General features: G+C 40.4%; 1 protein-coding gene across 2 annotated transcripts in view; it reads right to left on the reverse strand.

The window, feature by feature from the left end:
• Nucleotides 1-2,188: 2,188 nt before the first annotated feature.
• LOC113536069 (cytoplasmic dynein 1 intermediate chain 1) overlaps nucleotides 2,189-26,651 on the reverse strand; it is a 54,850-nt gene continuing 30,387 nt past the window's right edge. For both annotated transcript variants that reach the window (XM_053228527.1, XM_026929779.3), the window contains 7 exons: nucleotides 15,050-15,196; nucleotides 14,308-14,421; nucleotides 12,982-13,115; nucleotides 12,640-12,784; nucleotides 7,674-7,814; nucleotides 5,402-5,527; nucleotides 2,189-3,000 (listed from right to left, as the gene is read on the reverse strand). In XM_053228527.1, the coding sequence (XP_053084502.1) occupies nucleotides 2,890-3,000; nucleotides 5,402-5,527; nucleotides 7,674-7,814; nucleotides 12,640-12,784; nucleotides 12,982-13,115; nucleotides 14,308-14,421; nucleotides 15,050-15,196 (918 nt within the window). In that variant the 3' untranslated portion in view covers nucleotides 2,189-2,889. The remainder of the gene's footprint in view (nucleotides 3,001-5,401; nucleotides 5,528-7,673; nucleotides 7,815-12,639; nucleotides 12,785-12,981; nucleotides 13,116-14,307; nucleotides 14,422-15,049; nucleotides 15,197-26,651) is intronic.

Below are 26,651 nucleotides of genomic sequence, written 5' to 3' on the forward strand. Positions count from 1 at the left end.
TCATGTGATCAAAACACTACGATACCATCTAAGCACTTAAATAAACTTTGTTTTAAAGGTGGGGTCTGTGATTTGGCAAATACTTGGCTGGCAAGGTTTTACATTCAGGCAGCAGCAATAAAATATCAGCCTAGAGTAGCCTAGAGTCAAAAAAAAAAACAAAACACAAAAGCAAATGAAGTGGACCACCAACATCCAACCAATCAGGAGAAGGAAGCATGAATATTTGACTCTACTTCATAACTTGTTGTCATCAACAAATTTTCTGTACAATTGAATATATAGTATCCTGACTGTTTCACACAATGCTATGCAGTATAAGTTCATTACTTTCATTTCTTGATTATATAAACTCACTTCCACGGGTTCTTTAGAGAAACAGGCATGAAACTATGGCCTTTTCATTTATATTATGTTTCACTGATTGAAAGGCCAAATAATTCACTTCATGATTTTACTATTCTCTTTCTCTACATTGCTTCCTCACCCCCCTCTCCTCACCCCAGCAAGCCTCTGGCTCAGATCCACCTCTTATGTCTCGAATCAGCCTGCTGGCGCCCAATGCAGTGCCTACAGGTTAGCCGTAGCCACATTCGCTGGCATCCAGAGTAAATTTGGATTGCATTTACCAAGATTTCAAGTTACTGCCGCCCCCCTCGGACCACCCTTGAGGCCAATCAGTCCACCTGTGGGTGGCAGTACTGCACATTTGGTCATAGTCACACACACACACACAAAGACAGAGAGAGAGAGAGAGAGAGAGAGAGAATAAATCATGCCTATTCTTCTTGTTCACTCTTTGGAACCTATTTTACAATTACAGGCTGAATAATGACATGAAAGTACAAAGAAATGAGTCATTTTGACGCAAAATATTACAAAAAATATATTTTATGATTTTGTTTCATAAAGTTGTAGTGGATTTGTATGGATTTTTTGTGTAGGTGGTGAAGTGATACATTGTAGAATTTAATTGGCTCCTGGGGGGGGACTTGGAAACAAAACAACAACAATCAGCCCAATGTCAAAATGCCATCCTCTTTTCCACCCCTATGGATTAATACTGTTATACAATATCAATCAATATTTTTATGAAATCCATATTTGAGATGTACTCACCAGGTTGCCATGGATGATTTAGGATTTGTTCATTGGATTGGATTTGATTGGCTATTTTCATTTCAACCTTCCTGAATACAAACCATTACAAACTGAAGCTAAATTACATCCAAACTAAAGTATAATAACCAACTTTCCATTAATTTTCCTTCCACTTTTCCTGGTGGTGGTTGCATTGGTACCAGGTTGAGAAAGCCTGTTCAGACTCTATCCCCACTCACAGATGTTCCCAAGCCAACTGCATGTCCTGGGTCTGCCCTGGGGTCTCTGTCCTGTGGATGTGCCTGATATAGCTCTACCAGGACCCAACCAGGTGGGCATCGCTGTAAGGTGCCTAATCCACCTTAACAGGCTCTTCTCAATTCGCAGGATGTTGCTGTACTCCGAGACTCTGCAGGTGCTGTGTGTGAAGTGGCTGGGACGAAAATCAGCACCTCCAAGTTCAAGAACATGTTTTTCTCCTGGAAAAAGTTGCTCCCTTCAAGTGAGGGAAGAGACCTTGGACCTGGCAGTGGAGTTTAACTAGCTTGGGATCTTACTCACAAGTGATAGAAAATAATGTGTGGGATTGACAAACAGATTGAGTCAGTGGCAGCAGTACCAGTCTGTGGTTGTGACGCAGGAGCTCAGTTTGCACACAAAGCTCTCTGTTTCCTGGTCAATCTACTTACGGTCAATCTACTTTCCTACTTCATGGATGGCTGTGGCATCATTGGGATCACTGACACTAGGGCGAAAGCTTTTCTGGTTCACCATTTGAGAACCCCAACATTCTGGCAATCATTTTTGAAATGTTCCCAAATTGGTGATGCAGTGACCCCATGGAAATTAGTTCATAATTTAACCACAGCTTGAGTCTCAATTGTTTCTAGATCAGATTTCTAATGTCACAATCTGGGATATTTGCCATTAAGGCAAATACTATTGTTAGTATGCCATTACCAGTACAGTTTTGGTTTGTTTGATGATTTGCGCAGTATCTCAATGTACACATACTGTGGGTATCTGTAAGTATAGCAGTGATTTGCATAACATGTTCTTTAAAAGAGGGTTAAAAAAGGTGCTGCTGTTGAAAGCAAGTATCATTTTATTTTATTACCTTGGGGCATGACATTGCCTGTAATCATTGAGCACATATCCCACACAGAATTAGGCTCTGGGTTTTCCATTAGCAAAGGGTGTGTGTATAGAGAGAGAGAGTGAGAGAGAACGAGAGAGAGAGAGAGAGAGAGAGAGAGAGAGAAGGAGAGAATGTGAATTAACTATCACGTTGTCATCATCTGACAAAATAACTCTTACATATTACCTGTTTAGCAATTATAAATTACTTTTGTTCCGACAATTGCTTAAGACACTCCATTACTGTACTTCATGCAGGAGATAAATACAAAAATTATGCACACATACAACACACAACACAAGCATTGCAAATATCACAGGGTGCAAAGAAACCTCTTTGGCCTTCACTAAGAACCCTTGTAGCAGCATAGGAACTATTCGCCTTCACATCAGTCATCAAATGGCCATGCTAGGCCTTGGATTGGTGTGAAACAGACACTGAATAAGGCCTATAAATAATTGAACAATGGCAAAGTGAACGCAAACAGTAGATTTGTGCACAATTAAATTACAAAGCAAGATGACGCTAATCTGGTTTCTATAATAAAACTGTGATGAACCAAGCCGAGGTGGACAGCAGGTGATGGAGTGGCGCTGGGCTGAACATGGATGTAGGACAGTATCAGTGCGATGCTCTGAGGCTGCTTTTTTCTATGATGCCAATTCCACAGGGCCTTCCTCCTCACCGTCAGCTCGGTTGGCACGGATCTCCACCAGCGTGCGGGCGAAGCGAGTCCAGTCCTCACTGTGCGCCGATGCCAGCTGTGGGCCATACAGAGAACTTCAGTACTCCCACATTAAAATCCCTCCAACCACCAGCACAAACCTTACATGATTCATCAGGATGACTGCTGATATTACACTGGAGAGGGGAAAAAGTGTGCATTGTGACTGTGGAAAAGAACAGTAAAGACTGTGCTTGGCCCTTTGAGTGCTGAATATTTATGGTGAATGGAGATGGGGATCATGAGGCAGATTGATTAGGTTGTGCCATCACATTCTGCTGGGAAAGTCAGATGAGAAGAGAAGGCTGCCTGCCACCCAGGCCGAGGGAGAGAGTGAGAGATCTGCAGGCTGTAATTAAGCAGGAATAGAGAGGTGGGAGGAGATGATGTCTACATCTAAACCAAACTCCAAATGTAAACTTTTTTTTTAAACAGGGCTACATGAGGTCTTCCTCAAATCATAAGAGCATAACCTTTGCAAGCTTAACAGAAAAACAGCATTATTTTAAATAATTAGAGACACCAACATTGTGAAAATATTGGTATGAAAAGCAAAAGTAACCTCTACCAGTAACAAATGCACATCTTTTCTGCCAGCCGAAAATTTATTAATGTATCTGACTGCTGCTTTTATCTGAAAAAGCAGAAAAGCATAGTTTTCAGATGTCACCATTGCATGGGGTCAAATAGTAAATGCCACAACTACACCACGGATCTTTGGATAATGTACATTAGGAGCTCAAAACTTGCGGAATGGTGGGTGAATGTTCAGAATTAAATACTGAAGCAGAATAACTTAAAAAATGTCATGACAATCCAAAGCAAATATTAAGCGCACAGGCCTAAAGATAATAAAAAAGACCTCAGCAGTTATCAGAAGTGGTAGGCCGAATGTACTTGAGTGCCCCTGCTATTGTCTCCCTTCACAACGTAGGCCATGTTGCAGAATTTTTTTCAGTTTTTATGAAAAGCTTCTGGTAAATAAGCCCCCACTCTGTTGCAACATAAAACCCTTCAGCTTCAGTCAGTTTATTGATGACCCACCATTATCATCAAGCCTGAGAGACCACACGCCCGACCAGCACACTCTCCAATTACCACACGATGCAGGGCTAAAATTAGTCGAACCCCACACATAAGGCAAAACCCAGACTCTGAAAAGAGCACAGCAAACACGGGAGTCATGGCGGCTCGCTGCTCTGTGGTGGTGGTTAGGTCATGTGGAGGCTGTTTTAAAATAGTGGGTAAAGAAAAGCGGTGGAACCCAAACAAGCCCGGCCGGCCCAAGAGTTTGGTAAACATGCAAGGCCTTTAATGCAAAAGCCTCTCATAGTGAGCAGAGATGGTTTAATGCACAACTAGCAGTTTGCCCCCTTTTGTTCAGATGTACAGTGAAAGCTGCAGAATGAAAACTAATGATTTTACTCAAGCTGATCTGTGGAAAGCAAGAAGTACACTAAAATAAAATAAATAAAATACAGTGCATGATTAGAACTTTTAAACTTTGACACTTGACATCTAAACATCAAATGCAACACACGCACATACACACAAATATATATATATATATATATATATATATATATATATATATATATATATATATATATATATATATATATGTGTGTGTGTGTGTGTGTGTGTGTGTGTGTGTGTGTGTATACACTAATATTTTGGTTATTTATTGGGGCCACAAACCTTTTTTATTACCACTGATAGAGCACATTAGGTCAATGTTGACTTTATTTATAGGCCAAGTTGGCTTATTTTTTTGCTATTGAGGTTTAGAACAAGTGCATTTTAATTTGAAGTTATTATTTCTTCAGTAAGCAATAGTGGTTACATATTTATGAATACACTCTTGTAGTTATTAGCCTTTTTGACTGGTTACTCAAATTATAATGCACTTATTCTAAACCTCAATTCTGCATAACTGAAAAAAAAAAACAAAGAAGCAGTGAGTCCTGACAGTTTGAAATTCATGTTTCAGGGCTATAACAGTAAAAAAAAAACAAACAAACTATTGAATACAACTTACAGCCAATATTAAATACATAAATACATAATTAATTAATAGTCTCACCTCTTTAAAGTCCACAAAGGTTTTTTTTTTTCAGTACAGAAGGCATTGCAGGAGACAGAATCTTCATCTGAGACATTGCTTATCTTGAGTACTAATTTTTTTTATGAATTAAGTTATGAATGAACTTAAAGTAAACTGTAGCAGAGGATTGCTTGGTCACCTCATCCTGCAAACCATGGTCACTTGGACATATTTTATTAAGCTGACAACTGAAAATGACAAACTTGCAGTTGCAAACTCACTTTCTCCCCACAATCAAATGACAGATTAAGAAGCTTGTATTTATTACCACTTGACTGCAGGGTTAGCTTAATAACTGATTAGACCCATTCTTATAGTCACAGCTCCAGCCTACCTCTCCAACATCGTAGATCCAGAGCCGGCCCTCTGAGTCTCCTACAGCCACCTCCTTGCCTCCTGAAGCCCAACGCACCCGGTTGAGAGCAGGAGCACCCTCGATGGTCACGCTGGCTGTGGGCACCTACACACACAACACAGCACACATCCTAATCCAGAGACGTTTATTGCCCATATCTGACAGACACTTTTATTCAAAGCACCTTGCAGGTGAGGCAGATTCCGGTCCAAACACAGAGCTATATTCTACATGCTACATGGTGTGATGCCGTCTGATGCGAAGTGGCGTTACCATGACCACCCCAAAGTTGATACTTTTCCTACAGCAAGACCTCAGTTTGCCAGTGGTTTAAATTTTTTTATTCATTAAAGAATGACACATAACATATACATATCATAGTTACACTTAATGCTGTGGAACAACTGTGGGACAAGTCAGTTCAGTTATCATTTACTTTATAGCAGCTATAAACACTCGCTCCCACACCAGCCTCTTTTTTCTTTCTTTTGAAGTTAATAAGACAAAAAGTGCAGCTTGTCAGATTACTATGAAGCCAGAAAGCACAAAGATCTCTGTCCTGAACACTTTCCTGTGGTGGAAACTTACTAACAAAGGTTCCTATAAATCTTAAATAAATGTCTCCTTACAGTAAGGTTCACCACATCAACAATAATGTGTTTTTGTTTGTTAAATAACAACACATTTTATTATTAGCCTTAGTTTATATGGAGCTTCTACCATACAAGTTATAAATACATTAGCTAGCCCCCTGGGCAAGGAAAAGCTCCAATATGTGGCCTAGAATGTCTATATGATCATTATCCTCTTCTAACCAAGTTTTAATGTAGCACATCATGTTTGTACCTTCAACAAAAAGTCAGCAACCTGCTGGTCTGTGTTTCAGCTATGAGATGTGGTGCTCTGTTGCTGCATTGCACATCATTTATTGTTATTATTATTGTTATTATTTGATTCTGGCTAGATTCTGGCTAGATATGTTTACCTGTAAGGTGACTGCATATAGTAAGTAGGAGAGCTATATGACAGCTTTGTGCTGGACTGATTTGTTTGTCTGTGTTTACCTGCATGTTCCTGGTTCTAAAATATTGTCTGTCACCTGTGCATGGTCATTAATCAATCTAGCAAAAATCTTTCTACCTGTAGTGCAGCAGGAAGTGAGATTCAGAACGAGTAGTTTGTGCTAAAGTTATAACTTTGAGGTGTGTAGCATCACTGTGAACTATGTTAAGTTTAGACATAGATTAGAGAAACAGTAAATTAAATATTATAGTTGCAAAAGTAAAATGTACTACTGGTCCATTGCTCTCAGTAGCCCCTTCTACTGCAATCTTAAACTTGATACACTTTTGTGACACCTTCTTGCAATAAACAATGCAAAATAAAAACTTAAGGTTTTATTTGACTCACCTTCATACATACAAATTAAAGGTTTTTTTTATAAACATCAATAAAAAGTAGGAGAATTAGGGTTTTTGTCTTTTTCATAAACATATACTTGTCCGCTGGGCAAGCATGAAGAAAAACCGCAATGTTTTATTTCTTCCATAAGTCAATAATGATGCGTCATAATTTTTTTCAATTCAATCAAAATTCTTAGTAATGCAGCTTTAAGTGCTGTTACATACAACTCCTTACATGAATTTCAAATTTAGTTTTTTAAGTGTTAAAATGCAAAAAAAAAAAAAAAAAAAAAGCCCAGTCCAACACACCTGATTCAAGTAATTGTGTAATTAACAAGGCATTAATGAGTTCAACCACGTGTGGCAGACGAGGATAAACACTACGCGGAAACAGTCTCATATGACTGCAGTGATGGGGATCAGTGGCTGAATGGATCAGACGTTTAGTGCAGTTGTTGGATGTCTTAAAGCACAGTGACCCCAAAGGACCAGATTAAACCACTGAGCTGGGCCACTGCCCATGGGAAATTACTGACTCTGGATCACTGGGGAGAGAGAAATCCACACACACCAGAGTGTGTGTGTGTGTGTGTGTGCGTGTGTGTGTGTGCTTGGCTTGAGCCGTCAGGGGCTGATTTAAGGGCAGCCTGTGGATAGACACCCACACAGAGAGGAGGCTGTTGATGTTTTGATCTGGCTCTGGCCTAGCATAAAATGTGTGTGTGTCTATACAGGGGGTGTTAGTGGTGTGGCCTGGAGCTTGGGCAGGGATAGCCTAGAGCTGGTGAGTGTGTGTGCAAAAATGTTTGTGTGTGTGTGTGTGTGTGTGTGTGTGTGTTTGGCCTCACCTCAGTGTCATTGTTTAGGTTCCACAGATCGAGACGGCCCATCCCGTCCACTGCAGCGAAGAGCCCGGGATGCACTGGAGACCACATGACATCGTACACATAGTCAGCATTGTCCTCAAAGGAGTACAGCGGCTTGTTGTGCTGGGAGGAGGAGGAGAAAGAGAATAAAGAGAGGGCGGGAAAGAAGGACAGACAGGGAGAAAAGAGAAAAGCAGTGCAGGGGAAAAAAGACAGAAATGTGAAGGTTTCAGGAGGGAGAGAGAGACAGAAAGAAAGAGAGAGAGAGACAGAGAGAAAATGAGAGTAGACTCAGTGGCGCTGCTGCAGCCTTGGGGCTGTCTGGGAACGGGCTAATTAAAACCTCTGCACACTCACGCAGTGTCATAAAAACATGAGATGAAAGTCTCTCCAAAGGTGTACTGTAACCTTAGCGTAACAGCTGTCTAGGGAAAAGACAAAAAGAAAACAGAATGAAAACAAGGGAAAAGATAAGACAGAAAGAGAGAGAGAGAAAGAGAGAGTGAGGTTGAGAGAATTCCTGAGGATGGCCACATGCATGCCGAACAGGTACAGGGCAGACAGTTGGGTTGGAAGAATGCAGTCAGTGTCTCGCTCAGCTCCCAGACCACAACACAATAATGAACCCCTTCACAGAGGGGTGGGGTGCGGTGCATCCATGCAATCTAAGTGCTTGTTTATACTTCTGCAAAGATGCACATGCGCTGAGACTTAGATAAGGGGCTTAGGGGTAAGTGTAGCTCACAGAGAAGGCAACATGGACACCTCCAAAATCTCAGACTCTGTGGTGCTGTGGATCAAGCCAAGGTCGACTGGTTGACCAGGGGAAGTGTATCACATAGCGCTGGGGTTGGGCCAAGACCCAAACACTCGACCCAAACCAGAACTAGCACAAAAGCAAAATGGAGCAGTTCAAGGATCGGGTTGGCATAAGCAGTGGCTTAATCAACTCAATCTAAAAACATTACAAAATCAGTACTGACAGTGGAATAGCAATATATAGCAATATCATTTACAGTGTACAGTGTATACAACTAAATATTCTTTACTACATTCTGTACTTCTGGCAACTAGCATCTTCAGAACTCCAAGATTTTATTTATTTTCCATATTTTTATATTCTGGGCCCTGTAATAGACTGGTCCAGATATATACCTGCCTTGAACCCAGTGTTCCTGGGATAGGCTCCGGATCCACCATGACCCTGAAGAATGAATGAATGAATGAATGAATGAACGAATGTACATGCTGGTGTACAATGTCTGCAAGACTGCTAATTCATAGACACAAAATTATAAATCAGCCATTAGGCCGGCCTTATACTTTTAGCTATGCAAACACACATGCAAGATGGCTGCCTTGATTGGCATGTTGGCTGTGTGTGTGCACAACTTTGTGAGCTGATTTCAGGAGACTGGTCAAACTACAGACTGATCAACTATAGATGATTACATTTTAATATAATGCTTTAGCATCGCAAATCCACCCACCTACTGGCATGTTTTTGGGAGGTGGGAGGAAACCCACATGGAGAGAACATGAGAAACTCCAGACAGACAGTAACCTGAGCTTAGGATTTTTATAGAGTAGTACATAGTAAATAAGTGTAAGGTCCTACTATATGATTTGAGACACAGCTTTTGTCAATAGCTATTACAATAATGGTAACATTTACAGACTAAAGCTTCTTTACATCTTTATTGCACCCAGCGCATGTACTATTCACCTTACTGCTGTAGGGAATAACGTCACTTGGATTTCACTGAAATTTTCCAAGAGGTTTTGCCTCCAAAAAACCTGCCAATGGCATATTTGGCTTGCTAATTAGATTGTGTCTAGAGTTGGCGTTTTGTTAAGTTTCTTTCTTTCAATGTCTGTTGTTAAAGGCTCAATACAAATACCTTTAAATTAAAACTTTAGTAATTCATGTTTTTTTCACCCAGATCCAAGCATATTTTATTCTCCAAATATCAGCACATGCAAAGTCATAGACACTGAGCTGCACAGATTTTGCTAGTTTGAGCTACATCCAATTTTAATAAAAGTAGTAAAAATGACAGATGGATAAGAATACTGGTACAGCACTGCTGTATGCCACAAGCAATATAAGCAAACCAGAACGTTCAACCAGATCTAATCCACATCACCACAGCCAAATCCTGCAGGCGCCAACACTGATGCAGTCACGCCTGCCCAGATCAATCTCCAGACTTTAGCTTTCCTGACTAAATAATACATACAGCTAAGTGAAAAAGTTTGCACACCCCACTGGGAATTCAATAGAGGAAGTTATAAAGACAAAGGAGGGGCATACAAGTTATTACAGAAAATTTATATCATATTCAAAAAGGAAGATGCAAACTTTTGAACTAATACCATTATTTCCACTGTTAAGATCTAAACTTACACTAGAGGTGTGTGTGGAACTGTTTTGTTAATCCTATTCCCTCATACTCCAGAAGGAATTCTGTTCAATCCCAAACACTCCTGTAGGCACTCCTGACCAATCCCACCCACTACCGCAGAAAGTCTGACTAGTCCCACCTTTCCTGCTGAAAGTTTGACCAATCCTGCTCTCTCCCATAGAAAGTTTGACCAATCCCACCCTCTCTTATGGAAAGTTTGACCAATCCCACTTTCTCCCATAGAAAGTTTGACCAATTCTGCCCACTCATGCAGAAAATTTGACCAATTCCACCCTCTCTCATAGAAAGTTTGACCAATCCCACCCTCTCCAGCAGAAAGTTTGACCAATCCCACCCTCTCTCATAGAAAGTTTGACCAATCCCACCCTCTCCTGCAGAAAATTTGACCAATCCCACCCTCTCGCATAGAAAATTCGACCAATCCCACCCTCTCTCATAGAAAGTTTGACCAATCCCGCCCTCTCCTGCAGAAATTTGACCAATTCCACCCTCTATACTATATAACTCTTTATACATTTACCTGATGATGTAACTTTACCTATACTGCACTTTTCACCCCATAATATCTTCTTTGTGCTGGAGGTTTTATTATGTAGAGCTATTTCTAATAGGCATGCCTCCAGGCAAACATGCCGTCTCCATCCGAGCTCTGGCTGAGGAACGCTCCACAGACAGAATAATCATTAGTAGCTGCTGTGCCACGGCCACAGTGGGACATCGGTTCAAATCAGGCCACTGTGTACGTTTCCCAGCCAGAGAACGGCGGGCTGGTGAGAAGCGTTCTCATTTTCTCTCTTATCCTTTACGAGGGCACTAATAAAAGGTAGTAATGCCAAAAGGAGAGGACTCCATTGGTTATTCAACAACCAGACAGAGGAAAGTGGAGTATGAAGCCAATTACTTGTGGATAATGTTCTTGAATAATCGAGGAACCTGCCAGGAACTGACCCAATTCCTCAACACAAACAATCAGTTTGTTTCCCAAATGATTTTTAATATATTTTTTTAAATGAGTTGCCCTCTTTGCACATCAGCATGAGGAAATGACTCAAATGTGACTCTGCAGACAGATGCACTGTGTTCAGGTGGCCTTAGATAAACAAACAGTAAGTGGCCCAACACACGGGCACACAGGCCCGGGAGGCAAGCCAGCATTCCTGCGGCTGTCCTCAAAGGCGAAGGGAATTCCACCCAGAAACCCACCCTGGGTCTGAAAAAACAATATCTATGCATCACGAGCATCCCTGGAATGTTTTCACGTGTCAAAAAGCACAAGGTACAGTATATTATATGGCTAAGTCTAGTTGCAATGACTGCAAAGTTCCAATTTTAAATAAATATATTTTCGTTATATAATAATGAATATTATAAACATATTATAAATGCAGCTGAACTGCAAACTGGAATCTCAGCTCAGCTCTATTCATATTGTGATTTCACTGTTAGTTAACCACAGCTGACCTCACTCCAAATTATTCTCTTTTCCTTCACTTTGTTCTTTATTCTCCTCTTCGCCTTTTTTTCTTTCTCTCGATCTTTCTCGTCATCTACTCACCAAGAAAGGATGCAGGATGAAATCAGAGAGCTGAATCCTGTTCTCAATCTTTCACCTCCTTCCACCCTCTCTCTCTTCCCCTTTCTTACACAGTGTAATATCATAAAGAGTAATATAAAGAGTCATTGTTTCAAAGTAGTGTCTGTAATATTTAAGTGTTTCTAGATCTGTAGAAATCATTTATTTTTAAAGATACCTTATAAAATATATGCTTCTCCACACTGATTAGAGATTGATCTGGCGATTTTCTTTATTTCAGGTTTCTGTCATTCCAGCCCAGAAATGAGCTACACTCCTAGCCAGAAAAAAAACTGTTCAGCCTTGCCCCTTTTCCTTAAAAGGGAACTCATGTTGCATATGTAGTTTCCATAGAGGGGTTGTTGTCGGTTAGGGGAAAAGAGAAAGCCTGTCAGTGTCTTTACTGGAATTGCAGTTTGCCTAGCAGACTGCAGAGGGCTATAAAATTACAACCTGCTTCTTTAAATATCGAAAAAGCTAAATTACAAACACTAATTTATAAACTAGAATGTGTAATTCATTTGTGAGGAAGTCAGTACTAGCCATTGTACTGCAACATGTCCTCACAAATGAAAGCAGGTACAGGGTCAGAGCCTCATGAGAACCCTTGGATCAGATGGAGATTAGTTCTTACCCTCTTCTTTCCTATTTCTTTTTCTTTCCTTCCTTTCGACTCAAGTTATATACAGGCTAATGAGATGGTGCCCTTCATGGGAATTCCCTGAGATGTTTTTAAGATGTTTTTTATGTTGATGTAAAGTTTTTAGGAAAGTTCCTACATCACGCCCCAGGCCCCAGGATTTGCTTGCTTTACCATAAACATATTCATATTTCATATGAACTTAATTGAAAAATTAGCTAGGACAACAGACATTGGCAGAGGAAATTAACCAGGAAAACAGACATTGGCAGTGTAGTTTAAAAGCAGGGCACATGTTCCTCTTCTTACCTTTGTGCTCCAGAGTTTGACAGTCCAGTCAAAAGATGAGGTGACGAACAGGTGGGAGAAGTCTACTGGGCCCATGGCACTGTGACAGCTGATGCCAGTCACTGGTCCCTGATGGCCCTCGAACATCTCACAGATACCAGCTTTACTGCAAGCCGACACAGCATTTTTACCATTTTTACATGCTAAGATATAATTTTTGTGTGTGCAAGTATATACGATATTACAACAGAAAATGGATAAATTGACTATAAAATTTATTGCAGCATATTACATTTGGTTAAATAGTACTTTCTAAAATTTCTAAAGTTTGGTACTGTGTGCGTGTGTGTGTGCTCCACTAACCTGCCATGCCTGGAGGCCGTGTACACAGTCCCCTCTTCACTGCCCACCACAAAATTATTGACATCTCCCGCAGGGAAGGCCATCCCAGTCACTGCTACTGGTTTTGACTTATTATAGACCAGTTCCATGCTCTCCTGCAACATACAAACCAGCCTCAGGAAACTAACCTGCATGATAAACTAGCACGTCTGTTTATAATCAGATATTACTTTGAGATTAATGCTGCTCAAACAATATTACAACTTGTGACAATGCTTTGACTTCAGTCATGATTTTCTGCCAATCAGTCAACAAATTTTAAATTAATGATGTTCTCATCAAGTAACTAACCTAACAGAGTAGTACATAGATTAGTAGAATTAACTTAATCAATTAGTAAAATGCTATTTGAAATGTCTACAGTAATGACACAAGTGAGTACAACCAAATGGAGCCAAGTTACAACAATACTTAAGTGAAAATAGACTGAATGAGTGCAAAATTTGTTGATGGAAAGAAAAAAAAATGAATTTGGATGTGGCAGAGACTGTGAAGAAATTGGGAGAAATATTTTTTATGTAGACTAGGGCTGTCCAAATATATTTCCATAAATTTTCAGGAATCTTCATATTCACCTAATCCATGTAAATGATGGCATATTTTATTTTCACATTTTTAATCGGTCTTTTTAATTCAATATAAAAGACTAACAAACTTGCATGATATTTCAAATACATAACTAACAATTTCCAACAACCAAGTTATGGCTTTACTGTGACTACATATTGTAGCTCTGTGTAGCTTCTACAATGCCACTATGCTATAACCTATGTAGTGAGCATATATAGTATATAAGAGGCGATTTGGGATTTGGCCTGAACAGTGGCACTGGATGCACCAAACTGCACTTTTTTTTTATTATAATGATTAAATATGCGTACTTGGCAGAGTTTGTATACCTTTTTGGTTATGTTTTTCTATTTTTATAAAGGTTTTTGATGAGGGATTCTGTTTATGTCTAACAGCTGTGTATTCACTGCTTGATGCTTGATAATAGACATGAAAACTGATTATGAGATATTACTATTAAGATTAGATATTAGTATTAAAATTATTTTAGAAGCTCCATCTGTATTGTTAAATTGTGAAAAATCCTATCTTAAGCCTTTTCTGTAACATGGGATCAGATTGCACAGGATTGGTACAAATGATAAAGCTTAAAGGTCAGTTCTCACAGTGAGAGGGAAGACTGTCAAAGCTCACAGGTGCTCTGATCGATCCAAATCCAGCTACAGAGGGGTTGAAGTTGGTGGAAGGAGTAAAAAGTGGCACTGAAGCAGTACTTACCTGTGGTTGGGAGAGCATATCCAGGCTCCAGGAGCACATCCGGCCATCTGTGGACACTGTGATCAAGTTGTTGGCATTCTGGGTTCCCACCACATTTACACAGTACACTGGATGCTACATCATTAAAGAGCATACAAAGGTTCAAACCACATGGAATCATATTAAAATATATTATGATAGCTTGAGGACTTACAATGCATACTTCTATATGGGAATGCTCTTCTCTTGTGCCATTACACAAACACTGTGCTGCTCAATGGTAAGATAATGGATGTGTACAGCAGTTCTTTACTTAAACTTGGCACTAGCATGCACTGGTGTGCGAATACAGACGACTGTGTGAATCCATTATGTCGTTATTGCTGTCAAATTAATTTTTGTTTTTGGCTCACAGTAGGCTCTTTGAGAGATCCGACGGCTCGTTGAGTTTGAGGTCGGGACATAGGCTTTCATTATTGAGGGCTCAAGAGTTTAAATCTTCAGCATGTATGGCACTCAGGGGCCGTGTGTGTGGCAGTGCGGCACAATGGGGCCTATGCACCTCTGTGGGCTTTACCTCTGTCCTGTGCTTTGTGTACTGTGTGACATGGAGTTAGGTAGGGCTCATTGACTCTGACTGAAATGAAAAATCTAATTTCAGGTTGAAGTCTTCCCCATGAAATAAGGTTCATAGCGTGGTAGCATTTAATTCTAGCAATGTCAGTCTGAGAGTGTGAGGATAATACTTTAGGTGTTGTCTTACAGTATGTGCAGCTGCAGAGAGCGGTGTTCTCTGGACTGGGGTTCTCCTGTGGCTGCGGTTGTCCCAGAGGACGATCTGCCCCGAGTACGTGCCACCCACCAGCAGATTAGGATGGAAACGGGCAAAGCCCACGGACACCACAGGAGACTTGGAAGAAGAACAAAGGACAGGATAATTAAGACAAGATAGAGAGTGAATGAGAGAGAAAGATAGAAAGAGTGGGGGCACGATGCTGATGAGTTCACTCTAAAGATCACGTGCAGGGGTGGGTTTTGGGGGAAGAACGTAACAATGGAGGGGATTGTGGGCACAGAAGCTTTATATTACAGCACCATAAGCAGCGGGCAGTGGAGCGAGAAACGTGGCTTTTGTTGTGACAGCCTTGGCCTTGAACTTCCCCTCTGTCTTCACTTTTATTGAGTTTTCCGTTCTTCATGAATGCCCGACAAATGAAAAGTGAGCTTATGCTTTCATACATTCACACGAATTCCCTCAAAAAGAATCACCAGGCTAAACAACAGTTTTGATCAACCCTGCATCATTTTGCTCTGTATTTTTGTCAATTAGCTCCACAGGACAATTATTTCCTCCCCACTTCAGTGAAAGTGGGCCTGCGCTGAGACTGAAGTGTGACCGGTTTGTTTTCTTAGCGCTCTGCAGTCGTCTGCTGTCTCCCTGTTTCACCGCACCAGCTGCGGCCGCCAAGTCATGCAACCAGAGTTCATTTTAAAGTGACTGGAAAACAAACCAGAGTAAAAAGAAAACATGCTTTTTCTTTTTCTTCGTTCCTTTTCTCCCTTTTAAAAAAATACTGCTTCCAAAGACTTGAGAGTAGCCTCAGATGTGAGGCGGCATTTTAAAATGGACTTAAAATAAACCAAGCTGGAGGGGTAAAAATAAAGTTGAAGCATTGGCCATCAAAATATGCACACAGGACACCCAGAGCAAAACTGTTTAAAGCTTGCGTATAATAAGGCACAAGTGTTGATGTTCAGACTCTATTAGGGAAAAAAATATAACATAAAACATATACTGATAATTTTGATCAATTGAATTTATGCAAATTAGTGTAGACAATAGCAGAACAAATACTAGCATAATCAATATTAGCTGGCTAGGCTAGATTCCTTAATGCTTCTGCTGTCTAATGAGTCAGTGTGTTAGAACGCAGCTTCAGTAGCTACCTGTAAACAACTGGAGCCTTTTCCAAAGGTAAACTCACTGCTGTAGGGTTCTACATAGAATCAGTAAGGGCTCCTCCAGAGGAACAAACCACTGACCGCTATAGGCTTCTGGATTTAACCTTTTTCTAAGACTCTGTGCTTTTAGAAAAAGGGTTCCCCAATGGATGCTTGGATAGTTATGAGAACAAAGGTTTATATTACAGCACCATAGGCAGCAGGCAGTGGAGCAAGAAGCATGGCTAAAGCGGTTCTATTTGGAACCTTTTCCAAACCAAAATTCTTTGATGTAGATTTTCAACATACAGCCTATAAGGGCTCCCCCACAGAAATAAAACAATGAAGCAATTAGGGTCCGACATTTACCTCTTTTCTCTAACAGGGTGTACTTTTAGAAAAAAGGGCTCCTCAAGGGTTCAAGATTCCTAAAGAGGTTCTGTTGGAAGCCTTTCCAAATCTAGTGTTGCAGTGTTCCACAGAGAGATATAAAGGGTTTCCCCAGATGGACAAACGAAAGAATTCTTTAAAATTCTATTTTTACACTGGACATCCTTAGAAAGTGTGCTCCTTGAAAGCCCCTTGATAGTGAAATAGTGTTGTAGGGCTCCTCCTCAAGCATGGTGACTCAGTGGTTAGCACTGTTGCCTCGCACCTCTGGGGTTGGGGGTTTGAATCCCACCTCCATCCCGTGTGCATAAATGTGTTTCCAAATTGTCTGTGGTGTGTGAGAGTGTGTGTGTGTGTGTTTGTGTGTGTGTGTGTGTGTGTGTGATCATGCCCTGCGATTGGCTGACCCCCTGTCCAGGGTATCCCACGCCTCATGCCCTGAGCTCCAGGCTCCCTCACAGCCCTGTGTAGGATTAGCGGTATAGAAAATGGATGGGTTCCTCCCCAAAATAACAAACTAAAAGAACACACAAGGGTTGAAGATTTCTCTTTGGATATCTATAGCTTCTAGCTTCCCAGGGGAGTTCTACTTGGAACCTTTTCCAAAGGAAGATCCACTGTTTTAAGGTTCTCCCTGGAATCTTAAGAGATCAATCTACCAGAGGGAAAAACTGAAAACGCAACCCTGAAGAAAGTAATTTCTTTTTGGAGTGTACACCAGAAGTTTACTGTTAGAATTGTCAGAAATAAATTCTTAGATGAAACCAAACTTACAATACATTTTATACACAAACTGGTCTCTCTAGACTGTGCCAAAGTTTTCCAGTGCTAATTATTCTCCACGCCAACTGTGGAACCAGAACTGATGCACAAGATTATGGGATATGTAGGACATTGCATGATGCAAGTACTTGAATAGAAAAAAGTTCATCACCTATTAAGATGGTCAAATGAATAAATCTCACCATGCCAATATTCAATTCGGACATGACTGAATGCTTGCCTTCCATTGAATACAGGCTGAGTAGGCAACTTTCATAATGTTTCAGACACACAGAATCTGTGCTGACTTGTCTCAAAACAGTAAACAACAGGGCAATATTTCACTTAATAAGACACTCAGGCTTTTCTGTAACTCTTGTCTGTGCCACTGTGACTGCTCTGATTAGTGGACATGGTGAAACGCTTGTTTATGCTCTGCGATTAGTGATCAGTAAAGCGTTAATGCTGAGTGACAGCAGGGCACTGCAGCACCTAAACACCATTTCAACAACAGCCTCAGGCCTGACCTCTGAACTCTCCTCCTTACAGTCTGCCTTTTGCTCTGACAGTCTATCTTTCTCTCTCTGTCTTGCTCTCTAAACTTTCATAAACTCTCTAGTCTATCTGCTGTAGTCATGTGTCAGGGACACGCTCCCTCAGACTGCAGCTTCATTACTGGACTAATGAACACAAGCCCAGGTCACCACAACAAGAGAGTAATAACTCTGCTATGAAGCCATTAATCAAAGACTTAATGAAGTATTGTAACCTAAAACCTCCTCTCAGTGGAGTCAGGCACGGCCAACTCCGGCCTCCAGCCCTACCACAAGCCTTCGCTTTAGCAATGTGCTTTCTGCTCTGAGGCCTCATTGCTATTATTAGAATCACGGGCTAGAACCCAATTAATTAATTCGTTTAAAATATTTGAATAGTTTTAAATACCAGCTAAATACTAGACAACATCAGAGGCGAAAAGTACTTACTTTAACATAGTAAGTACGTACAATTATTTATCATTTTAGTGGAACTATTCTGTACCTGAGTATAACTGAAATGTCATACTTGCACTCTTACTCAATTACAATTTCATGACAAAAAAACCCACACTTTTTACTGATTAGAGTTTAATTTAGAATTCCAAATACTCATTTCAAATCTCAACAATCATGACTGAAATCTTTTTTTTTTCTTTTCCCCAGTTACCAATCCAGTCAGTTGCATTTCTGTGCATTTTTACTTTATCAACTATATTTAAAATGTCCAATTAAATCCACACCAACTTGTACAGACACTACAACCAATCATTAAGCACACATAAATCTTCCCTTATCTAGTATTATTTACTGTATTAGTCAGCATTAACAAACCAGGAATTTCAGCATTAATTCACCAGAATCAGTGTTAACAAAATAGAGTAACACACTTATTAATTCATGTTTGGTTAAATGTTAATGAAGTACACCTGCTTTGACTGTTTATTCAATCCATGATCAAAAATAAATCCACAAAAATTAGTAATAATTAAATTATAATGTGTTACTAAATGTCGCTACTGAATAACCCACTGATGTCTGGCCTCCAGGTGGAAATATTAGAAGCAGCTACAGCTCTGAATCCAGTTAACAACCATAAACTGTGGTTCATGCATGTGTTGTTTATGAGTTAAGGGAACCTTAATGTAAAGTGATCCCATTGATAGTTATATGTTAAAGTTACTTCTAATCTTAAAACCATTTGCTTTTAAATTTCATATAATTTTAAGCATTTAAGTACAAGTACATTAAAGTGTGGACACTTTTCCATTTTCACTCAAGTATAATTTTGATTTCTTTTACTCTTTAATTAAGATGTTATACTTTTTATACCAAATTTAATACCTAATACATTTATTTAAGTATAATTCTTTTTGCCATTCCTAGTTAATAAACTTTTGGCAATTCCAGGCTATACCATAGCCTAAACCATGAGTAATGATATGGTTTGAAAAAAAAAAACAAATCTTTTTTTCCCAGTTCTCGTTTTACACAGCACACTCATATCCATCATATCCAGGGTGGCCATATGAGATATTAACATATGCTCAGACATTATCTGGAAGTTGTATTCATTTTGGTTCACTTTTTATCATAAATAATCAGGCGACAATGTCAAAGTTATAAACAGATGCTGTGTGCTTTCTTCATTACTGCCACCACATAAATCTAGAGGGTTTGTTCACTCCACAGATAAGTGTGACTACTCATATGAACTCTTTAAAATCATAATGTAAACATGGCAGAGATGCTGAAGGATGAAAAGCCTGAATATTCACACCATATGGAGAGCCAAGCATTAAACCCTATCTGGCCCCTCATCTTAACTAGCGGAACCATGTGTCTAACTCCATAGATTTACTTGAAATCTCAATAAACATGAGGTTCAGTGCTGTGCACATGCAGCGACTGTGCTACTGGGATTAGCTCAATTTGCCCTGGTATAAGGACTTCCTGATCCTGCCAAATAGGAAATTAGGCCATAGATTACAGTCTATTCCTTGGGCATGTGTCATCACAGAAAACATAGCTGTCTTTCTGATAGCTGAAGAGTATTAACAGCTGTTAAAAAGTCTAGAGGGAGACTACTTAAGCAGAAACTTTCACATCACCTAGCATAAATGTACCTTAGTTTACGCTGATATCTCAGTTGTGCCATTTCTTTAACCTATTCAGTCATTGAAATTCAAAGAGGCAAATCAAATGGTCCATTTCACATTGTAGCCTCAGCTAGAGGCTCTCTTCAGTGAAGTCAAGATCCAGTAATGATATTCAAACTGACAGGTTCAATAAAAACACAATCTCACAGCACGTTTCTGCCTTGCTGCTGAATTTAAATGGCAGCAAGAAAAAAAAATAGCTGCCTCCATCTCCCAGCAGCAGCCAACTGTTTTAATCTTCAAGCCACACTTCACCAGGTCTACATACTTTTGTCAGATGAGGTTTTATATTAATGGGAAGTGTTCGCTATAGAATAATACACACAGCTACCCGATGATGAAAGATGGTATGAAGAGAGGGATCACGGAGGGAAACACTCCTGTCTTTGTGCTCGCTCTTTGTTAAAGGGAGGGAGATTGGGAGGGGACGAGTGCGCAACAGACAGCGCATTCACCAGCACAAATCCACCGCCTCCTCCTTCACTACCACAATCATATGGTTCCCAGCAGAGCTTATCAGCTCCAGATGCACTCCTCCATCTTCCACCAGCATCCCTCGCTCTCTCCCTCTTTTTCTTTCCTAATGACACCGCACAGATTTTGTCACTCTGCGGTCGCTGGCGGAGGCCGTGTAATACCATATCTGCCTTTCAGAGAAGAAAGAAAAGAAAGCCAGTGAACGTGAGCAGTCATTTTCTTTCCCTCTCTCATCCTCCCTCACTCAAGTTTTTCGCTCCGCATTCTTTGCTAGTTCATTATTTCACTCCTGCAGGACAGTAAAGTAAAACCTCCGGATGCATTAAAAAAAACAAGCACTTAGTTACAATCCAATATCAGTCCAATAAAATTATGGTAATAAATTTTATCCATGTGCTGCACAAATGAACATATGCAAAACAGAACTTGTGTCTAACTTTGCCCTTCCGTTGAACAGTTTCAGTAATTAAGGACAGGTTTTCACTGACATTACCATACAGTCTGCAGGTATTCAAACATTAAATTTAATCCTCTTCAGGAGTTTCTCAGTGCTACATCAAATGCCATTTAAGACCTAATTTACATTAGTGATATGTCAAACATAAAAACTAGGTTTGAGCTCGATTTACTTGTGCTCATCTACTCATACTCATAAAAAATTTTATTTTATTTTATATCAACATCCAATACCAGGTGATACCATGTGACATAAGCTTAGTGTTTGGTGCCAGGCTAATAAACAGACAACACAAAATGACAGAGATCTGGATGTATTTCATGATTAATGATGACCATCAAAGCAAACTGCAAACTGTGCCTTGTGAAAATATCAAGAGGAGGGACTACAGCAACACAAGTAACCTGATAAAATGCAAAAAGTTTTGCAAGAGTATGCTGAGAAACAGTCATATTTCTGTGAGCACTGAGCACTGAGACAAGCGTGCTTCCTTTGCCCTCCCTCACGAGGGTCTGTGCTTTGCTTGTGAGTCAGGGTGCAATTCAAGGCACTCTGCACTCACTTTTAATGACCATACTTGCTGCTCTGCATGCTCAGGACAGCTGCCCTCACACTTTCTGTAAGATACTGTTTAAGTGCCATACTATCTTAAACATAAACCTCAGAATGTGCCACGACGCCCCTGATTAACACTACGTTACTTGTTTCACTATCAGAATCGGTATCAGGGCATAAAAAAACACATGTAAAAAACATTCCAACACAACTAACACGTAAGGAAAACTGTCTTTATATATGCAATATATGACAAAATTTTCACGTTTGTGAAAAAGTGTTGCTCTTTTGAGTGAGTGGAATGACACACAAAGGGGTATTAATTTCAAAAATTCGCAGAAAGAGTAGGATTTTCAAACTCATTTTGGTCTAAAAATGCAGCAGCTGTATTTTCCTGACTTCAAGCCAGCCCAGTCTTGTGGATGTTCACAATCATCTCACTTCAACATAAATAGTCTACTTCACCCACATACTACCTAAATAAACTATATGGCCAAAAGTATGTGGACACCTGACCATCACAGCCATATATGGGCCTTTCCCAAACTGTTGCCACAGGGTTGGAAGCACAGAATTGTCTAGGATTACTTTGTATGCTGTAGGAGCCCAAACCTATTCCAGCATGACAATGCCCCGTACCCAAAACAAGGCCCACATAGGCAAGGTTTGCCAAGGTTGGAGTGGAAGAACTCGATTGTCCTGCACAGAGCTCTGACCCTACTGAACACATTTGGGATGAATTGAAACAGCGAATGGACAAATCTGCATTTCCAAGCTCCAAAATCTTGTGGAAAGCCTTCCCAGGAGAATGGAGGTTATTATAACAGCAAAGGGAGGACTAAATCTGGAATGGGATGTTCAATTGGCTAGTGTTGCTATGATTGACAGGACAGTGAGCATATGTCATCCCTCTAAGCCAGAGAAAATGTGAAATTTTGCTCTCTTCAGGCCACGGATGGCTGTGGCATTGTCAGGGTTCAAACTCGTTAAAGTGTGTATGCTTTTCTGTTGTGCCACTAGGAAGCCCCTAAGTTTTAAATTATTTTCTTGTTGCAGTGTATATACCCCCATTTCCTTTTTAACATTTTGGAGAGGAGGAGGGGATGCAAACTTTTGTTTCTGTGCAACAAAAAAGTGTCTCTCTGCTAAGTGACTGATGGCCTCAGTTTACCAAACACCCTCGTATGGAGCAAGTGATCCCATATTATGCAATGTGACATGATATCAAATGTTCTGAAAATAGATTTACTCCCTTTTAAAAAATCAAGTGACACCAAAAGCTAAGACCAGGTCAATTCAAATTTAAGAATACTTTAATTCATAAGCGGTAATTTCAGTAGGATTAAGACTTTTAGAGATCTGCAGTTCCCTCTAAAAGGTCACTTTCTGGCACCAGGGCATGTCTAATTCTCATAATCCCAAACAGCAGCAGCACTGGCCAGCAGAAACGCCTATATACAGCTATATGGGTGTGTAATAAACAGACGGCAGAGTGGAGGTCTCTGCCCTTCCTCTCTGTGAGCTGTGTGTGGTTTTGAGGCATTTCCATACTGCTTGCTGTGAGCCAAATGCAGCTCTGTCCTCTGCCATTATTCAGAGCGGGCCACTCTCCCAACTCCTACAAATACATCTCCCCCTTAGCCAGGCACCCTTCCCCAAAGCCTCTGGCATCCAGCAGGGCTTCACCCTGAATCATCCTGGGCAAAAAACATGAAAGATAGCAATAAAAACAGTGCGGTGGGGGAGCGCAGCTAACAGTATCTGCAGCAGCACCAGTGCTTTTCAGGGTGTGCTCTTGATGTGGCTGGTGGCAGCCCACTTGAGAAGGCCATGTGATGTTACTGGAGAGCCGCCATGGTGAAGGGCCCAAGAGAGTCGTGGAGAGAGGAGAGAGACCCACCACACCAGACCACAGTGCTGCACAGCACAGCCAGTCCTGAACCCAGCAAAAGTCATTCAGAAATACACCATGACCAGTCCAAAACCAGTGCAGAAATGTGCCAAAGTGAACTGAACACTGCCTTATACAGGACAAAAGCACATGGACATCAGAGAGAGAGAGAGAGACTTCAATTCAAAGAGAAAAAGAAAGTCAGAAAAAGACAGGTTTGGAGGACTGTTAAGCAAGACAATGAGAGGAAGAAGGAGACATTGAACAAGTGAGAAAGAGAAAGCATGGCAGAAGCACCAGATCAAGCAACTTGAATGATAAACTTTTTACATAAATTGTACTTGTAAGAGTAGTTTCAATAGAGACACTTGTTACTCTTAACCAAGTACTTTGTTTCATTTGGCTATTTTATTTTATGGCTGAATCTTAAATGGTGTTCTTCTGTGTACATAGTGCACTACAACAGCATTATGGTTATGCCGTTGTAGTGGTGTCTCTGGACTACTGATCTCAAGGTTAGAAGATTGTGAATCCTGTTTCCACAAGCTGCCACTGTTGAGCAAGGACCTTAACCCTCATCTGCTATGCTCAACTGTAAGTCACTTTGGATAAACATTATATTATGAACACATGTACAGAAAAGGAGCCCATTAAGATTCTGCCTTTCTATGGCCCTGATTTACTAAGATCCAAAGTAATGAGTACTAATTTGCATGTACAATGGGATAAATACATAATAAATAGTCAGCCTTTAGTGGGTGATTTACAAAGAATAATTGTGTGAATTAAGGGCGGTACAACGGCACAGCGGGTAGCATTGCCAGCTCACCTGCCCTGGTTCCTGAGCTAAGGTTACTTTCTGTGTGTTTCGAATGTGCTGCATTCTTCGAATGTGTCCATGTGGGTTTCCTCCAAGACTGGCTACTGTAAACTGCTATACTGTAAATATATGTGTTAATGTGTGTACTGCAATGGACTGGTGTTCCATACAGGGTGTGTTCCCACCTCACGTCCAGTGTTCCCTGAGCAGGATAAAGAGCTTACTGAAGCTCAATAAATGAATGATTTTTGTCTGTGATAAATGTTCCTGATGAGAGAGATGAGAGGTGTATAATGTACCTCACACTATAATATTTTAATTGCATGAGTTCACTGTATTTTTTATCTTGATTTATTAACTTTAAACAGTTTTGACTGATTTTGGTTTTGATTTCATGACTGTCCTCCTCCATCATCATCATCATCATCACTACTGCTTGTTTTGAAATGTAAATCTGATCCTGTATAAGAAGTAACGCACTACTTGAGTAGTGTCTTCAGTACAATTTTACTCTTACAGAGTTTTCTGGATGACTAGCTTCACTTTCACATGAGTCATTACACAAGCTTAATTTGCTGACATGATGTCATTACATTGCTAATTTAGTTGGGCATATGAACTTTTTTTTCCATTTGTGCTCAGTTGCTATTTTCATGGTCAGAAGTGAAAGCTCCACCAGTGACCGCACTTCCAACAAACAATTTTTCTGTTTTCGGTTGATATCGCCTTATGTCTCGTTGCAGTATATACCCCATTTCATTGAAACATCATGGAATTCAATTTTTATTTACTACTGAAAAACCATGCAAACTTTGCACTCAGCTGTACACTCCCCTGTCTCTCTGATAAGTGGCTTATATTGGCCTCAGTTTAACACACACCTGTTTGAAGTAATCACGTATTATCTATCCTGTGTGCGTGCCGTGCTCTGAATTGTTCTGAAAACAAATTTAACCACATATGAAAGAAAAAAAAATTTAATTAAACAACCTGTAAAACCAGGTAAATTCATTGCAGCTCTGATGGTGAAGCATTGACAGGCGGTGTAACACTGGAAATCTGTTTGTATAATGGTGTTTTCCAACCCACTTCGGTTAGAAATGAGCTAATGTTACTGTCCTGTTGTGACCCCATTAGTGTAAGTAATAAATCATTTTATTTAAAAACATCTACAATGTTATGACTGCAGTCTGTTTGTATGATAATGATGCTTGAGCCTCATTCACTGTCATTCTGTCTATAATCATTCTTGCTCATTTCCTCGTTTATGCACTTGGAACTCTGTATTAGCCTGATATTATTTTTGACATGCAATCAAATCATATGTCATTATGAAAGTCTCACTGCACTGACTGGCTGATAGTGTACTTGATGATATTTTTTTCAAATCCTGTCCATTTTTACAACTGTGCCTCAATTTGCCAGGTTACCACCTGCACAGGTGGTCACGAAAAAAATACTAAGAACATATAATGAAATAATGTTATGCCTTATTTTTTGTGCTTGTGCCATGATCACAAAAATACACGCCTCTATTTTTTTAAGTAGAAGTATTTTTACTCGACTGAGGTTTTTGGCTACTCTTACCCACCCATCTCAAGTTGGGGCTCGTCAAAATTGAGGGAAGCCATGACAGGCGGAGGTGAGATGGATTGAAGAGAGGTTGAGGATGAGTGTGTGGCTTTTTCAGGCTGCTCCTCAGGGAGGAGGGGAGGAATAGTGTGGTTTTGGTGGGTTTAACAGCAGAACATGCTCACACATTAAGCTCCATCTGATTCCTGCCTAACGAGCACCAAACGCCTCTGGTGAAGAGTCTAGCCCACGGAGGAAAGCGGTGTTTGTGCAAATCACCCCAAGCCCTTTCATCAGCAGCCAAACAGCAGAACGCTGCTGCCTCGTGCCGAGCGACTGGAAATTGAAATCATCTCCCATTCCGCAACCTCCCCCCCTTTTCACTTCTCTCCCTCACGCTTCTTTATTTCTGTCTCCGCACAGAAGACTTCTGGCGAAGGCCCAGGCCACAGTAACAGAGGTGAAACTGTGTTTAGTTTCCTTTCTCCCCCATTCTTTCCTCGCCTCGCCTCCTCCCGTCATTTCTGCCATCATAGTGAGCGGTCAGAATGAAAGAGAGGTGCAGACATACCAGTTAGTGACCACGGAGACGTACAGATCAGACCTTTATGATCATCATCACTCAAACTCTCACTGAGCCATACTCACCACAGTGAAACTTCCTCTGGTGTGATCAGTCCAGGCAGAAACAGTAATTCAAAAAGAACACTGGTTTTGATTTAAAAAACGGCTGCTTCTCAACCATAAAATGCCAACTCAGATAATGTAACAGTAAAGCCTTTTATAAAACCATAAGCATCTTTCAAAA

This window comes from Pangasianodon hypophthalmus, chromosome 23 (assembly GCF_027358585.1).
Source record: "Pangasianodon hypophthalmus isolate fPanHyp1 chromosome 23, fPanHyp1.pri, whole genome shotgun sequence".
NCBI lineage: Eukaryota > Metazoa > Chordata > Actinopteri > Siluriformes > Pangasiidae > Pangasianodon > Pangasianodon hypophthalmus.